Source organism: Microtus pennsylvanicus, chromosome 1 (genome assembly GCF_037038515.1).
Source record: "Microtus pennsylvanicus isolate mMicPen1 chromosome 1, mMicPen1.hap1, whole genome shotgun sequence".
Taxonomy (NCBI): Eukaryota; Metazoa; Chordata; class Mammalia; order Rodentia; family Cricetidae; genus Microtus; species Microtus pennsylvanicus.
Genome location: NC_134579.1, coordinates 66,090,151 through 66,107,500, shown reverse-complemented (window position 1 = coordinate 66,107,500; position 17,350 = coordinate 66,090,151). Strand labels below are relative to the sequence as shown.

The window sequence follows — 17,350 nt, the reverse complement described above, 5'->3', positions numbered from 1 at the left end:
TGACTCAGAGAAAAGATCAAGCTGTCCTTGCCATCTGTCTAACCATTCTTAGAGTTTCAAGATGAAAATCCCCTGATGCCCGTTATTCTAAAAATGTTACTCATGAACATTTCACCAGCCAGTCTGAGACCTCCTGTATACAATGTCCCATTCCCGTACTCATTCCTTGAATGTGGCCATCTAGTTTGGCAGCATCTGCTTTCCTTGGGTGGATTTTTAACTTTGATTAAAAAAAAAACAGCCATATATTTGCAGAGTGACTGTTTGTTTTGTTTTGTTTTTTAAGGGAGACTTTCTCGATGTAGCCCCGGCTGGCTGTCCTGGAACTCCCTCTGTAGACCAGGCTAGCCTAGAGCTTAGGCTACTTGCCTCTGTCTCCTGAGTGCTGGGATTACAGGTGTGTGCCACCCCTGCCCGCCTTGCAGAGTGGCTCTCAGGCTGACGTGAAATCAAAGATGATGACTATTATTATGTGCGTGGAGTTCATCAAAACAGTCAGGCTTGGAAGTGTTGCCCAGGGGTATACTATGAGCCTACCATTGCCAAAGACCCTGCATTCGTTCTCAGAACCACCAAAAAGGTCTTAAACACTAAGCAAGTCTGAACCCATCAGACTCAACAAAAGCCCAAGGCTGTGACTTTCACCCAGAGGTTATAGTGAGGCAGTTTTGAGATACAGTACTTAAAATAAATAACAACGCTTTGCTAAGTGATTACTATATGAGAATACAAGCTAAGCACTTTCATATCTAATCTAATGTTCAAAACAGGTCGATTAATAGCCACTAATATTAGCTAGTGTTTTTATCTCCATTATATGGATAGGAAAATCTAAAACAGTGAGATCAGGAATCTCGACCAATGTTGTCAGTTAGAATGCACGCACACAAAAGCCAGAAAAAAAGTTCAGAAAAAAAAAAAAAAAAAAAAAAAAAGTTCAGAAATTGCCATTGGCTTCTCCCTCTTCTTAAAATAAATTGTGTCCTGTGAATATCCAAACATACTACGGCAAGAGGGTGACTAAGACTGAACACAAACGTGTCACACAAATCTTTCATACATTTAAGAATAGAAGAATCTCATAAAGCGCAATGGCAACATATAAGGATATTATTAGTCTTTGCATGGTTTTAGTTCTGTGTTTATTTTCTTGAAACTTGCTAATTATTTACAGATGTTCAGAGAGTCATCTTTTAAACTTGATACATTCTGAAAGATTGTCTGGGCATTTCTCCCAAAAATACAACTCAAAACCTTTCCATGTCAGAACTTGCAGAAGTCAGGAGTCAACAGCAACAGGAAGGCAGTCGGTGGAAGTCATAAAGGGGAACAGTGGGTTGGGGCACTTCTGCCGGCCATGCGAGTGGGTTCATTGGTGTGCTTTGGGTTTTTTGTGCAGCAAAAGTGTTCTTTAAATGCTACTGGATAATTGAAGCTTTGTGATCGAAAATCCCCAAGGTATCTAATTTTTTTTAAGTGATCACATCAACTGTGGTTTTTTTGACAGGTGAATGAAATCACCACCTATATTACATAATTTGTAACAGGCTTCCACAATTTCCTCCTGACCTTCCTTCATGATTCATCCTTCCATGTTTCCTGTCCCCATCTCTTTGTGCACGAAGGCAAACATTCTACACTTTCACCACTGTATTCAGCCTCTAGAAGAGCGCTGGCAACCAGCACAAGTATCTGATGGATGGATGGATGAATCGGACCATCTTTTACATCTTCCTGGTTGCTGATGATACACTCTCTACTGTGTTTTTTACCACTCCCTCACCATACGATGCTTTTCCAATGTGTAAGTTTCATCCTTTCTATAAATGCTAATTTATTCCCGGATTTGGACCTTTTCCTCTGCGTCTGTACACATTACATTTCTTTTATATGATGCGATAACAGATGACACAACCACTATCTTAGTCATTGCTTCTAGAGCCATCTATACAGAAGCTATATAGGTAAAAGCAAATTTAGACTATAAATTTTCTCCTGCATCACTAGCAGCCAGTACTTGCTAAGTTCTTGTTTGCACATATCTTCAGTTGCTGACTTCAAAGGTGTTTCTCAGATAAAATAAACTGTGATCTTTTATCGCTAGTCCCAATGATAATCAGAATATATAGCAAAATGGTAGCTAAATGGCCACCAAATCCACAACCTTGTATAATTAACTATTTCTGTGGTTTATTTCCAAGATGCAATGCCATTTATGCTTTTAAGCTATGCATGGTCTTCCATCATGAGACTGCTACTTCAATTCCTTATTCTTAAACAATCAGAAAAATAAAAATCTATTTCTGGAGTCAAATTGATGTACAAGTCAATATTAAAATAGTTTTTCTATTACTATGGTTCTTAAAAATCAATCTCTAGAGTAGCAGCAGTGTCCCCTGGCAAGTTCGTAAGAGAGCATTCTCCAAGGTCCATCACAGACCACGCAATGAGATCCTCTGGGTGTGGAACCCAGCAATCCTGTCCCTGACCTACCCAACAATATTGACATTTTTGCTCCAATAGTCAAGTTTGCTCTTCTGAGGAAACAGAACTTCATTTATGTCAGAGAGTGAAAACAAGTTAGTAAAATTTTAATTCAAATATCCGTTGTACCAGCTAAGATCAACACTGTTTGCTTTTATTGTATGATTTAAATTACACCCCACAGTTGCCTGATACTCTAGTAGTCCTAACCAGAGGAAAGTGAGTGAAATCAGCTCAGCCAAGGTATGAAAACTAACAGAAACTACAAGGATCAACAGTTGAAAGAATATATGGAGGAAGGTAATCAAGTTAGACCATTAGAGCTGGTGTCTAGGCAGGGTGAAGGGTCAGTGCTAAGGGAAGAAAGGATAATGGCATAGAGATTAGAAAGATTCCAGCTTCCAGCATCAGCTAACAACACCACCATGTATCAACTGTGGTCTCCCACAGTGGTGCACAGGATACCAGAGGACATATCCAGTTCTATGCTGAGGAGTTAACATGAAGCTTCAGCTTCAAAGGAACAGACGATAAAAGTATCAGCCAAAGAAACAAACACAAGCTATCACTGAGTTCTGGCTTTAACTTGGCTCTTCATATCTTTTCTTACTGGTCCCATTAATTTTGAAAGAAATCCCTTCTACAAATTAGGAGGAAAGACACACAGCTGTATCTTTGCTGGTTCAAGGGATGCAAAGGTTGTTAGTGCTGTGTGTAACTTCCAGTGCAGTGGCTTTCCCGGATAAGCAAGGCAGCTACGTAGTGTGGGGGTTAAAAAGATGCTATAGTCCTTGATTAATTAAGCCACTGGAGTTGGAACCAACTTGAGGTATCTCAAAGCACCAGGTTCCTTCTTGAACCCACCTGAGAGTCAGAAGGAGCTCGCAATAACTCTTCAAGCCTGGCTTGTCTTGACTCGGGGCTTATATGCACATCTAGCCACAAAGGCTGTTTTGTTTTTCCTTAGTTACTATCATATCATCAGTACTTCAGATCATAATTCATGTTCACAAACATGTTAACGGTTATTGAATATCTTCCTATCTCACACTCTTGGTATCAGCAAGACTTTCAGTTTACTAGCCATGAAACAAGCAGATAGTGTGTGCCCTGAGGGTTAGTAAAATCTGTATGTACATGGCTGTTTTGTCTTTAATGGAGGAAAGGTGATGGTCATACCAGACGAGTAAAGTACACCTAAGATTGGGTAGTGTTCGAGGTAATGTTCTGAAGACAGTCCATAACCCAGCACCTTTGTGGGTTCAAATGCAAACTACTTGCCATCACTTTGCTCGAGTTTCCCAGGTCATAAACTATGAATGACGTGAGATCGCTGTGAAGATTAAACAGGATGGCGTGAAAAGTACAGTGCCTAATACAAAGTTAAATCCAGAGAAACCTCATTTCGAAAGGCTGTTGTCTTTTCAAATGTCCTCTCAATGTCTGGCATGAACAGAGTGTGAGGTCATGAAGAGAGGGATTAGGTAAAGTTTAAATAAATATATTGAGCAGCTTATAACTGAGTCCTATACTCACTGCACCATGCTTAGACTGTAATAAGTTATCTAGAATATCAGATTGATGGGATATGTGAAAAACAATCAAAATCCACTCGGTTTAGTCACTAATCCAATCATACTACCCTTTGCTTATTTCAGTATGTTATTTGTCCATGGTGTGTTGCTCATTACTGGTATCAGGCCATATGCCCACAAACACTGTTTTCACAGCCACCATTGTATCACAAGTAGTCCTGATCATAATTCATGTTTTTAAATATGTTAAAGCTGTTAAATATTTTGCTTTCACCCTCTACATAACTAAGAAATTCAATTTAAGTATTAATCCATTCTACCAAGTAGGTTTCCATTGGAAATGACAATACTTCTGTCTCGAAGGAGCAGCAGAGACCTGAGTGTTACAAGAGATGCCTACAGTTTCCGAATTACCTAAAGACGACAGAGCTGCATTCATTTGGTTTTGATGACTGAAAGTAAAAGAAAGTCGAATCACCTGCCTGTAACCCGAGTAAAACACTCAGCACGGAGTGCTGGATATGATTGTTACTTCTGCCTCTTCTCAGTGGAACGTGCTTGCTAGGTCCGGAAGAGGGAAGATACTGCATCAACTTCACATAAAAAAAAAACAACCTTAATTGTAAGAAGGATACATATAAAGATGAAACTTAAAAATATTATAAAAACATGATGCTGAAGCTGCTGAGCTAAAACACTACCACATTATCCAAAGGCAAGAAGGAAGGAGGCACCAACCATAAATCATAAAGCGAACATCTACTGTTTTCTCTACACAACCCCACAAATTCTCAGAATTCCTCAAATTCAAGGACTTCTGCCTCTGTGTTCTTTTGTTTCACAGATGAAGAGCAAGGCGGGGGGAGGGCGGAAATGAGCACATCAAACTCACATAACGAGTTGAGACACAAATCATGACTCAAATCTAGACTTCCAAACTTCTAAGACAGGGCAATTTCCGTAGGGCTCCATAGCTATTCATCAATGCAAATTTATGGTCATGCCACACATAATGCTAAATATTATGGCCCATGTAAAGAGATGTCCCCAACAAGCTCCTGGCTCCAATGGGTACCTCTATTTTGAAGTTTTTGGAGCCTGTAGATGGTAAGGTTCACTGTGGAAGGTATATCACCAGGGTAGGTATTTGATCAGTACACTACTCCCTGACACCAGATATAATTTCTGCTTTCTGGACCGTGCCTGACACCCACTGTTCACGCTCCTGCTGCCTCAGATGATGTCATTGCTATCCCATAATGTCTTCTTCATGGTGATTGACAGAGATTCTTCTGAAACTGTGAGCTGAAATAAAGCCTTCATTGAGAGAACTGTCTCTGGAAGGTATTTTGCTCTCATTGACATAAAAGTAACTAATATTCCAAGTGATAATTCCAACAGGCCTAAGGCTTCTTCGCTCAGAACAAAATTGATTGCCAACCCAGTAACATGCCCAAAATCTCAGTCTTGAAAATTATTACATAAAAAAGTGGCTTAGAGCTGGACATGGTGGCACATATTTTTAATCTCTGAAGGCAGAAGTAGGTGGATTTCTATGAGTTTATGTCTAGCCTGGTCTACACACTGAGTTCCAGGCCATAGGGAGAGCCTGATACACACACACACACACACACACACACACACACACACACATATCAAAGACAAACAACTTAAAAAATGCTAGCTCAACAATGCATCTTTAAAATCAAAGTGATAATTTGGACTACGATCCATTACGTTTTGTTTTCCTTAGCAAGCATGCATAGGCATCAAAACAGAATATTAGAAAGCTGACAAGATAGCTGATTCCTCTACAATAGGAGAGTGAAAATGGGCAGAAGGAGGGGAGGAAGAGAAGGAGGAAGAAGAAGAAAGGGAGGGTGGAAGAGGAGAGGAAAGGTGGGGAAAGGGTAGGAAGATGGGTCAAGGACACTGAGATATAAAAGGATTTTTTTTTCTCCAAGGATCCTTTATGGAATAAGTAGAGGAAACATAACTTAAGTACAGGACTTCCGGTCTTGTTCCATGTTTGTTCTACAACCCCAGGTACCAATATAGCCTCAGCATTCCACTAGTGTGTATAAATTAGTTTTCAAAGTTCAACCTCAGAACATCTAACACATCAATTCTCAAAAATGCTGCTCATTGATTCAATCCACCCATCATCTGACACCGAAAGACGGATGCTGATGGTCCTTGTGCATCTGTCTGCCTCCCTTCCTCGGGTTATTGAGAGCCTTCCTGTATTTGCATCACTGCTTTGCCTTTGATGCTGATGCTGACGCTGACATAAGGCCCGTAGGTAAAAATCCGCACTGCATTTTATTTTGAATTTACAGGCTCACAAATAAAGCATGATTTGCAGAGTCTTTCTCCTTGCTGCACAGGAAATATTTCTTCCTTAAATCCTAGAGAAACAACAACACAGAACTGAACTAAATTCAGTTTTGAGTAGTACTGGAAAGGGTAAAACTATTTTGAAATGCAAAAGGAGCCTTTGGAAAGGCGGTTTCAGATTTCCCAGATTTTCATTCCCAATTAGAGCAATCATATAAAAGATGCTTTTTAATTACCTTATTTATAGAATCTAGTATGTGAATGAAAGTTGGAGCAAAAACGAAAAACACTTTAACGTGTTTTGAGGCCAGAAACATTTTTCCAGTATCCAAATAGCTGGAGATGAATTTCTCAATTTGCCTTGTACTGAGGTCTGTTTAGCCTAGTTGAACACAGTCAGTATTTGAGGATCTAGTACAAGCCTGACTGCTTCTCATGGGTGGTCATTGTAGGAGCAGGGGAGATTCCAGGGGGTAGAGATTGGAATGGCTGCCGCTTCTTGCTACAGAAAAGTTGTTTGTACTTGGTGACCCTTTGAACAGCCTGTAAAAGCTTCTGGATCTTCTTTTCTGCTGTCCATCCCTTTGGGCTGTTCCTCTGGCTAAACACAGAAAGAGCAGAACCAAAGCCCATGATCCCATGTCTGCAGGACCAGCCATAGGGATGTTAAGACAAGGACACCGTGAACTTGAGGCCAGCCTACGTTTTCTTTCAATGAGAGGTGCTCTTTGTCTCCTCAGTAATGGGGTCCCTTTTGGGCCAACATCCAAGCAGCTTAGATGTTAAGGAAAAGAGAAAGTATCTGTGAAAAGACAACAGGTGTCCTTTTGGACTTCTGCCAAGGCACCGTCAGTGGCATCACAACAGCTATGTCACTTAACTTCTCTGGGTGAGAACCTCACATTGGTGAGGAAAAGAGAAGGGGACTTTAAAACGTAACTGGAGAGATAAGAAAACTAAAATTAGTTTATATGCGTAGGTCCTAGGAAAACTATACCATGTCCTATAAGCAAGGATGCTAACAAGATGAACCGCTTGTCTTTAAGCTCAGTTTGTTGTCATTTATTTTGTGTATTTATTGTCTATCCCAAGTCTATAACAGAGGCGTCAAATCTTTCTTTGATGCCCATGCTCTCTTAACACCACATAATGCTAATAAGAAAACAAAACCAAGACAGGAGCCCTACAGTGTTCCTGATTAAACACAGTTCCCAGTTCTAGCTTCATCAGAACCACCATGCCTAATTTCCTGAGTGTTCCTTAATAGCCGAGTGCCCCAGGTGCCCTGTGGCTACTATGTGAGAAAACCTGTTGATGGACAGAATTTATAGTGTTTTAAACCCATTCATTGTATGCTCTACCTGAGAAATCTAGAGCTACCACCAACAAACAAATATGTTGAACGTAACCACTTCAAAACAAAGTCCTCATGCCAATAGTAACTTAATAACAAATTCAGTTATGGAAAAAGTTTATACTATAAATGTAGTGGGATGTGGCTGGAAAGAATAAAAAGGCAAGGCTAAGAAAGTGGTCACCCTTGGACCCATTGCTGGGGATAACAAATCTGCTAATGGCTGCTTAAGTCATACAATCCATTCCCAGCCAAGCAGCTGGTCAACTGGAATCACTTTCAGAAGAGAGCACAGCATAGTCGGTGTTCACATGTTCTCCCGCACAGCGAATTTTCCTTTGAAGAAATCAAGGTAGAAAGCAAACGAAGGCATTACTGCTGGGGAACATTCAGTCTTCTCTCGGGGTCTCTAATGATAGTAGAATTCCGCATTCTAGCCTCCTGGGTCACCTCCAAGGACTTGGAAGGATGAATGGAGCAGTAGCGTGTCTGCAATAAACAGCTCCAGAGCCTGCTTGTGGGTCCCAGCTACAAGTGCAGAGACTGGGAGCCGGGATACACATCTCCAACCCTGCACTGGGCCACATGCCTGGAACAACATGGCAATTCAGCGAGCCTTTGAATCAAACGAGCCAAACGCTCTAGACTACTTAGAGATCTTGAGTCCCAGAAAGGCAAAGAGATCTCTTCAAAGTACCACCCCTAGAAGTGGACAAGAAGCTGTACGCCCTGCAACTGGTGCCCGTTCTACCACATCATATGTTAGATTTGACTTCGCCCACTGCAACGCTCTCTCTGGTTCTCATTGTTGTTTAAAGAGGAAGCGACTTTTCACAAAATTACTTCCCAGTTCTGCTAAATTAAGGACTGCGAAAGCATTTCCCTTCTCCTCCGGAGGGCATGAACAAATCTCTGTTGGGAAAACAAGTTGGTTTCCTGCCTTCTGTCTTCCGGAAACAAATTGATGTTCTCCGCAATGCCCATGTAAAATATCAGCTTTATCTCTCCCAGTCTGGAATCATCTCAACGCATGAAAGTGATACTTAAAACTACTGTCTGTCCAACTCAGCATGTAAAACCAGTGTCCCTGCTATGGAAAATAAATCATTTTTCCAGAGGTGAAACTGCAGGATACCTGCTGAAATGTTAAAAACTCAAATTATGCCCTCAAGAAGACTAACCAATCTATTAGCAAAGACATGGGATAGGAGAGCAAGGTGTTTAAGATCAAGGCTTATGTCTTAGCTTTTGCTACCTAGACAGAGTCTCAAGTAGCCCAGGCTAGTCTCAAGCTAACTATATTGTAGAGGCTATCCTCCAACTCCTTATTCCCCTGTCACTAGTCCCTGGGTGCTGAAATTATAGCCATAGCTACCACATTTAACTTAGTTTTCTCTTAGATTTTCAGTACTAAGCATGACGGTCACATAGTAGGTGCTTATTAAGTATTTGTTTAAGTAAAAACCCCTCGATTGCTGGTGTAAGGGATGCAGCATATGAACAACAAATGGGTATTTCAGCTGCATAGAGTGCTCTATTAAATATAGCCATGAAACACAGAGATCAGGAAAGACAGTGCAGAACAATGGTGTCAGAGAATGGAACAAAGATGCGATACAATGGACGGAAGCATCCTGTACTCTGCTAAGATTCACCCTGGCTTAAGCAGTCCACTACCATCACTTAACCATGGGCTAACAGCAGTAATGCAGCAGGAGTCCACAGTAAACGTAAGGAATGCATGTTTAAAGATAATGGGGCGCTGAAAGTAAACGGCTAGAGTAAGAACAGAGGGGATACTTGAAAGTGAGTCTGTTTAGGGTTCAAACCACAAGGCGGACTTTCTTTCCTACTTTTTCCCAAAGCAAACAGAGGTCTGGGACCCGACTCCACACACGTAAACCACCACACAGAATAGATGATCTCTATCCAAGCTTCTCCACTAAGTCATCTTATGCGGAAGCTTTGAATTACAATCTGCTTTGCACGATTGAGACAAGAGGTTCTGAGACTTTCACACACACACACAGACAACCATGTGATTTTTTCTGGAATACGGATTTGAATTATAAATCTGGAAAGAGCCTGAGAGTCAGCATTCTTAACAAGCTCTGGGGCAATGCCTGAAATGTAGATCAAGAGTGGTGAGGCCTGAGGTCAATGGTTACTGGCTGGCTAGTGGCGTCACTAGGTGGGTGTGGTGGTCTGGATGAGAATAGCCCCCATGTTGGAAGGCTTTGTACACAGCTAGTGGACCTCTCTGGGGAGGGGAGGAGATATGACCTTTTGGAGGAGGCATGTCACTGGGGAGGGTGGGCTTTAAGGTTTCAAAAGCCCACACCATTCCCTATTAGTCTCCCCCTCTTTCTTTCTGGTCATTATCCTGTGTAAGCTCTGTGCTGCTGCTCCAGAACCAAACCTGCCCACCACCAAGCTCCCTGCCATGATGATCATGGACTCATCCTCTGAAGCCATCAGCAAGCCCCCAGCCAAATGCTTTCTATAATAGGTTGCCTTTGTCTTGATGCCTCTTTAAAACAAAGCTGACTAGTAGCATGGAATAATTTTATATTGTTTTGGTTTGTTTTTTGTCTTAAGGAACTATGCACAGGTCCCTCCCTGGAACCAGCTAAATTTGAATCTCAAGAAGTGCAGCCTGAGCCTCTCTACATAGAAAATGTTCTACAGGTGTTTGTATAGGCAACCTGCAAGAAGTTGAGAACCTAAGCAAAGGAAAAAAAGTGATACAGTCAGAAGAGAGGGGAACAGAAGAGAAACGCCAGTTACCTTTAAATCTTCGCTCCTAAAACTCTCCCCTGAATACAAACCACCTAGGGCTTTGTAGAAATCAGTCTGTTCGACAGGCCTAGAGCGAAAACGAGCATCCAGCAGTTCTAAATGTGTCTGCAAACCACAGTCTGTCACCCAGCACCTCAATATATGGTTCTCAAACACATTGCACCTGAGACGGTTAAAAAATGGTGCACCTCTTTGTTCCCATCCAACATTCTAATTAATTGTTTTGGCTATGACCCTGCATAAGAACGTTTACGAAGCCTACCAAGTGGTTCTAGAGTGCAGGCAAGTTTCTGAACCACAAGTTTAAATATTAAACACTCTCCATTATTTCTGCGGCTCTAGCGCTTGGAACCCGGGAGACATAATTTCTGTGAAAGTTACTTCAGATACATCCAACTCAGTCTTTGATACAATGTAATTACCATGAGATACAAAGATCCTTGATTCTGACTCTGAATTGATCTATTTTCCTCTTTATCCTGGATGACAGGAAGTGATGTTAAGGAATAAGGAAGGAAGCAGACCTGGTCTTACTTGTGAGTAAGGACACTCACAGGTCTGCTTGGCTGGTCTGTTTTTCAAACGGCAAAGGCAATGTGAAGGTTGCCTGACGCTGGTGACAGGGTTTATGTCTAAATAGGCCATTAGACTATGGGAAAGCATTGCGCAGTCAAGTGAATCACGTGATGACTCTTTGACTCTATTTAAATTAGTTCTAATACTAATACTTAATAATGTTTTCCTATAATTACACTTGAATTTATTGGGGGAAGAAGTTGATTGCAATGAAAAAATTAAAGATGTTCCAATTAGAATGGAATACAGATGCAACTGTCCTTTGATATGCTCCTTTAGCCTTCCAGAAGAAAAAAATTAAAGTTAGCTGCAGTTTTTTTTTCTTTTTTAGCATGCCACATTCATTGGCTTAAAAAGCAGAAGTATTAGTGTCAGCATGATTGATATTTGGGCAGCTCAGCTTTCTAAAGTCCAGGAATTAAAACTCATTAAGATTTTCATTTGCTCCTCATTGGTATAAGTAATTATGAGCCCTCTGCAAAACGACCACAATATTGGCTTATAGCAAGAGCTATCATCACCTTTTTCATAGAGCTGGGATCCACAGTATCACTGTTGTCTGACTTAACATAGAACTTTTGGCCCAGTTCCTCTCAGGTCTATTTCTGAAATCCCGTCTCCCTTCTGAGCTCCCCAGACTGGAAGCACGGCTGGGAGTCTACTCTGATTATTGGGCAATGTAAACCACCTGAAACTCTGAGAAGCAGACAGCGTTCTTTATGGGCAATAAAAAAACCCCACAAAATATCGCTGAGAGACATGTCTTCATTTGACGATTGACCATTAATTGCTGTATAAATTAGAGGCAAAATGTTACCAGGAACCATTGCCAAATAACCAGATTTAATGGTCAAATACCAGGTGTCGCCTGAGCAGAAAAACAGTTTTTCATAGTAAAATGATACTCTGTTGTTAACCCAAGGTCCAAGAAATGCTTACCTAACTAGAATATTATATTAATTTATGATTTATGAAAGATTGGGATTTCATTTTAAAATGGATTCTGTTATACACTATGTATATATTTAGAGATACAGATCTTTTCCCATATGTACATTGTCAGACAAGGAAATACCCACCAACATGTCACGAGAATAGTTTGCCCCGTCTGAAAGCTACCAGCTAATCTTTACCGGCAGCATTTCAGATCTTTCCACAGTGCCGAGGTTTACCCTAGGTACGAAAACGATAAACCTACTAACTAAATACTCCAATAACCATACTGAGCAGAGAGCTGCTCTTGTCAACACTCTAGTTTGGTTAATCAGCCTAGAAATCGGTAGCTCAACACCACTCCCCGAGCCTAAGTACATTGCCACAGTGACTGACATTCCAGTTAAAAATAAAACCTCGCTTCAAATATAGCTTCTCCCGTTCTGGGTAATGAATATGGTTTCCTAAAAGTTGACATCATTTCTCTGATTTCAGCAGGGTTAAATACATCCTCTAGCCCTACTGGGTATCTGGCCACATCACAACCGTGTGTGGGTATTTTAAAGAGGGGAAGGGACCTGCACAGAGGGGGGTTAAGTTCAAACGACATCCAAAGTTTCAATTTTAAGGACTGCTTGGTTTATATGCATCAGCTATGCTAACCAGAAGTTGATCGCCACAGTTCAGATAGCAGTTGGTGGGTGTACATTTTGCAGATTTGCTTATGAGGGGAATTTTTATATGGACATGTCCAAAACTAGTGAACGGCATAGCGCTCAGGAGCCAGGCAGTACTTCTCTACCCTGATCTTCTTAGAGGTCAGTTCCTGGGCACGCCGTTTCAAGTAGATACAATTTTTTTTTATCTGATACCCATTCAAAATGCAGTCGAATGTGGTCATACACACCCAGAAACACCATGTTTGTAGGGTGGGGTGGAGGAATTCAAACATTTTTTTAGCAATGCATTATTGGATATCAGCTATAAATGTCTCGTCAGCAATCCTAAAGCAAACAAAACAGATTTATCCAGTCCATCCATTTTACAGGAAAGAAATCATTTTACCAGCACATCTTTCCTCCCCCTCCATTTTGGGAGGGTATCTTCTCCATCCCCCCCCCCCCCGCCGCCCCCCGCGCGCGCGCGCACACACACACACACCCGGAGGAAAAAAAAAAACTCATCCGACTTCACTACGCAACTAATGGGAGTATTAAACATTGGCTTCCACGCTGTGGGAGTTAGTGGCCTTCTCGCCACATTCCCGCTGCTGCAACGGACATAGCATATCCTCCTCCTATCGACCTAGTGTGATGCTCCTCCCGCTCTGGAGCACTGCAGTCCCCTCGCCGAGGGCTGCCCTGGCCACACGCACAGGCAGCGGGAAGTGCCCCGACGGGGACAGGCACATACCTTTGCTCTCCATTTCGGTCCCTTTAGAGTGCTGGGAAGTTCAATGGAAGTTGGCAGGAAGATGTGGGCCCGCTTCAGATCCCCAGATCTGGAAAGGCAATCTGATGATTTCGCCCGTACTTCCTTCTTTCCCTTCGGGCTTCCTGAAAGATGGGATTTCTTAAACCTTGAAGCTGCGATCAGCCACCAAAGGACACTTAGCAGCAGCAGCAGCAAATTGTTTCTACAGGGGTTAGGTGGCTATGCACAGCTGATACTGAAAAGCATGCACAGGCCCGGGCAGGATTGTATTTATTTAATTATTTTTACCTGCGTCTGGAAGCTGCAAGCAGGAGCTGTCCTCGGAGCGTGGTGCTGCAGGTGTAGTGACAGATCATCCCACTTTGCTCTGGATGTACAGCAGATTTGCATGGGCGCTGGCACGCATGCGCAGAGAGTCCCCCCTCCCTTTTTCACCGCCCCCCGCTCCCCCGCCCGCCCTGGCTTCTCTCCCCAATAAGGTCCTCAGTATCCCAGCCCTAAAGCAGTAGCATTCGGTCACAGAAAAGCGCTGCTAAAAATAAACACCGGACCGGATTTTCCCCTGCAAACTAGAAAACGGATTGGACTGGAACGGCGCTTCAATCCCATCCGATTTTCCAGGACTGCTTACTGAAGCTCTCTAGAGGAGACTAGGGTGTCTGAACTGAGCACGTTGCGGTCCCCAAAGCAGAGGGATTTACAAATCCTGCTTAGTGGTCATGATGTGGACTCCTCTTGGTTGCTGCAGTAACTTCCCAGGTGCCTGCCTCCCCTGGTCTCCCTACAGACTTCCTACATCTTCCTCCATCCCCGGGCTTGTTTGTTTTGCTTCTCCGGTACAGTGGCAGGAGTTCTGGGCTGTGCTATCCAGACTGGGTGTCCCCTAAGGCCTCCACCCCAACACTGTTCCCTGAAGGCTCCAAGGTTTATAAAGTTGTCCAAACAAAGCATTCGTCCCGGGGTGTTCCAAGGTACTCTGTTTATCTTCTTTCCAACACCTACACAGAAGGAAAGTTCCCAATGGGTGGAATGGCACCTTGTAGATATAACTATATTATATTTTGAAATAGGAAAATATGTCCCTTCCTACTTTTTTAAGTGCCAATGCAAACATTTTTTTTTCTTGTTTCAGGAGGTAGAGAGGGCACAAAAGGCCAAATACCACAGGGTGCTATTCTCAAGCCTACACTGTATTTTGTTCGTGTATAAAATGCTCAGTTGGGGAAAATGTTTTATACTTGCTATTTCTTAATTGTCCAAATTTCCCTAAGAAAATAGCTGCTCCTCAAAACAGCAATCTTTTTCTTGGGCATAAAAGCAAATATAGAAGACTCAGCTAGCTGCAAGATCTATGGAAGGAGATAAAGGGATTACTCACACACATCAAAGAGGAGGTTCTTTCCACAGTAGATTTCCACCCCAACTTGCAAAACACGGAAATGAAATAAAATTTACTCCCAACAAAGAGCGTGGGGCCGGGCTGGAGAGATGGCTCAGCGGTTGAGAGCATTGACTGCTCTTCCAAAGGTCCTGAATTCAATTCCCAGCAACCACATGGTGGCTCACAACCATCTGTAATGAGGTCTGGTACCCTCTCCTGGCCTGCAGGGATACACACAGAACACTGTATACATAATAAATAAATAAATATTTAAAAAAAAAAGAGCGTGGGGCCGATGATAATTTAATCTTTTAGTGATTCAGAAGGAATCCTGAGATTCGCCAGTGCCTTAGGCTATGACTACCAATTTTTATCATCAGATGACTCAACAAGACATGGACTCTCATTGGTTATGGTATCCTCTGAGTGACTTCAAGAGATGTAACAAACAGTGGAGGATCAGATCACAGAGACCATAAACTACCATCAACTAAGCAGTGGATTCTGAATATATGCCTAGGTTAAAGATTTGGAGAATTATGAAATATAGGCGTGGTTTCAACGATCCAGGGGTGTAGGACATTCAGTGAGAGTAGCATTGTTCTGTAAGAGCATGTCACACAGAGATGACTGTACCTCATGATGTACCTATTCCTTAAAGATATTTAGAGTCACTTATAGAACATCTCTGTACATTCTCCATAGTCATTCATACTCATTCTCCTGGGCCTTTCTTCCCTTCCTACTTGTCCCTTCTCTGCCTGTATATAGTCCCCATTCTACCTTCATTGTTTTTAAATCTAGATTCCAGATATAAGGTGAAAAAAAACCTACAATCTTTACCATTCTGTCTCTGGTATATTATACCTAATATTCTGTCTTGGTTCTAAACATACAACATGTATACTTTTCCTTGTGCAATCACCACACCGCAGAACATCAACAGAAGCTACCTGAAACATCATGGTTTGCATTGGAAATGGCTACGTGTTATCATTTGTGGTGCTTGTATTGTTTATACGAGCTTTCATTACAGTTAACAGACTGTTAATAGCTTCCTACATCATCCTCTGGCATGCAAACTTTAGTATTTCTTCGATTTGTATTGTAATATATATGAAATATATATTATATACTTGTGTTCTGGGGATTGAACCTAGGGTATCCATCATACTTGGGAGGCAAACACTCAACTCCTGAGTTACAGTCTCAGTCCTAGAAAGCTTAATTATTAAGGATAGCCTTTGAGTTGATGACTTTTGTTTCACCTAAAAAAATTAATCACATTAATTTGCCTTGGGATCAGGACAGAATCTCTAACAATTTCTGAACATGCTTCTCTCATGTTCTACTAGGAATTTGTGCAAAGCATCACCCTTTGCATTGATTGATGATTTGAAATTCAAAATATCGATTAACTCCAAAATTCTTGAAGATACTTTGCATTCCATGGCATTAAATATTTAGCCAAGATTTAATTCTTTGTGTAAAAGATAAATAGTCAATCTTCTCATTGCAACTTGATATATCATGGTTAGTTGATATTTATGGGAGATCTGCCCTTTTCTGAAGAGAAATGGAGGAGAGAAGGTAGAGAGAGGGGCTGGAAAGAAAGGAGGGAGGGAAAACTGCTTTGGGGATGTAAAAACAAAAATAAATAATAAACAAATAAATGAGAACATATTACTGATTAAAAGTAAATAAATAGGCATATCCATCACAGTAAGAAAACTTTGCTTTGTCATTAGTAAGTGATAAAATTATATATATATGAATTATTTTAAAACAAATTTCTTTATAGCTATCAGTAAACATGTGATTTCTATGCCTATTTTATTTATATACCTGCTTTCACATTTAAAAAAAAACTTTGGTGCAAAAGGATTTATATGTCAAAAATAATTAAAAGTCACTGACATACGCCATGTTTTCTTACCCACTCATCTGCTGAGAGACATCAAAACTGATTCTGTAACTTGATGATTATGAACAATTGTTGTAATAAACATGGATGTGCTTATATCTTTATGGCATTTAGACTTTATTCCCTTGTGTATACTTGGGAATCATTTTTCCTGGATTCTATGGTAATTCCATTTTTCAGTCTCTTGAAGTCTATCCATAATGATCTCTATAACAGTTGGATGAATTCACATTTTCCCAATAGTGCTATACCTGGTGTTCTTAATAGTGATGTTTTTTACAGATTAAGGAACTCAAGTGGTAGTGGGTACTTCGTATGAGCTCCACTGTGGAGCAAAACCAAGCTAAAGGTCTAGTTTTAAGGATAGAGGCAACCTATCTTCTCCAGGTCACTTGTATACCTCCCCATCTAGAAAGAACAAGAGCAAGAGCAGTACTCATAAGCTTTTATTTCTTTTATTGACTGTTCTAAACAACAAGCTGCCTTATTAAACCCAAATGAATCAAATATAATGCAAAATCTATGCTCTACATCCAGGAACTTTCCCTTCATCTCCAAGCTCAGCTTCTAAATGTAGTTGGTAGGGTCCTAGG

The 17,350-nt window shown here is 41.3% G+C and overlaps 1 protein-coding gene across 1 annotated transcript in view; it reads right to left on the bottom strand.

Annotated features, from left to right (window-relative positions):
* Positions 1 to 13,970, bottom strand: part of Fgf12 (fibroblast growth factor 12) — a 536,407-nt gene extending 522,437 nt beyond the window's left edge. Inside the window, exons 1-2 of the mRNA XM_075967620.1 lie at positions 13,741 to 13,970; positions 13,432 to 13,574 (exon numbers count right to left, since the gene is read on the bottom strand). Of these exons, the coding sequence (XP_075823735.1) occupies positions 13,432 to 13,444 (13 nt within the window). The 5' untranslated portion in view covers positions 13,445 to 13,574; positions 13,741 to 13,970. The remainder of the gene's footprint in view (positions 1 to 13,431; positions 13,575 to 13,740) is intronic.
* Positions 13,971 to 17,350: the final 3,380 nt, after the last annotated feature.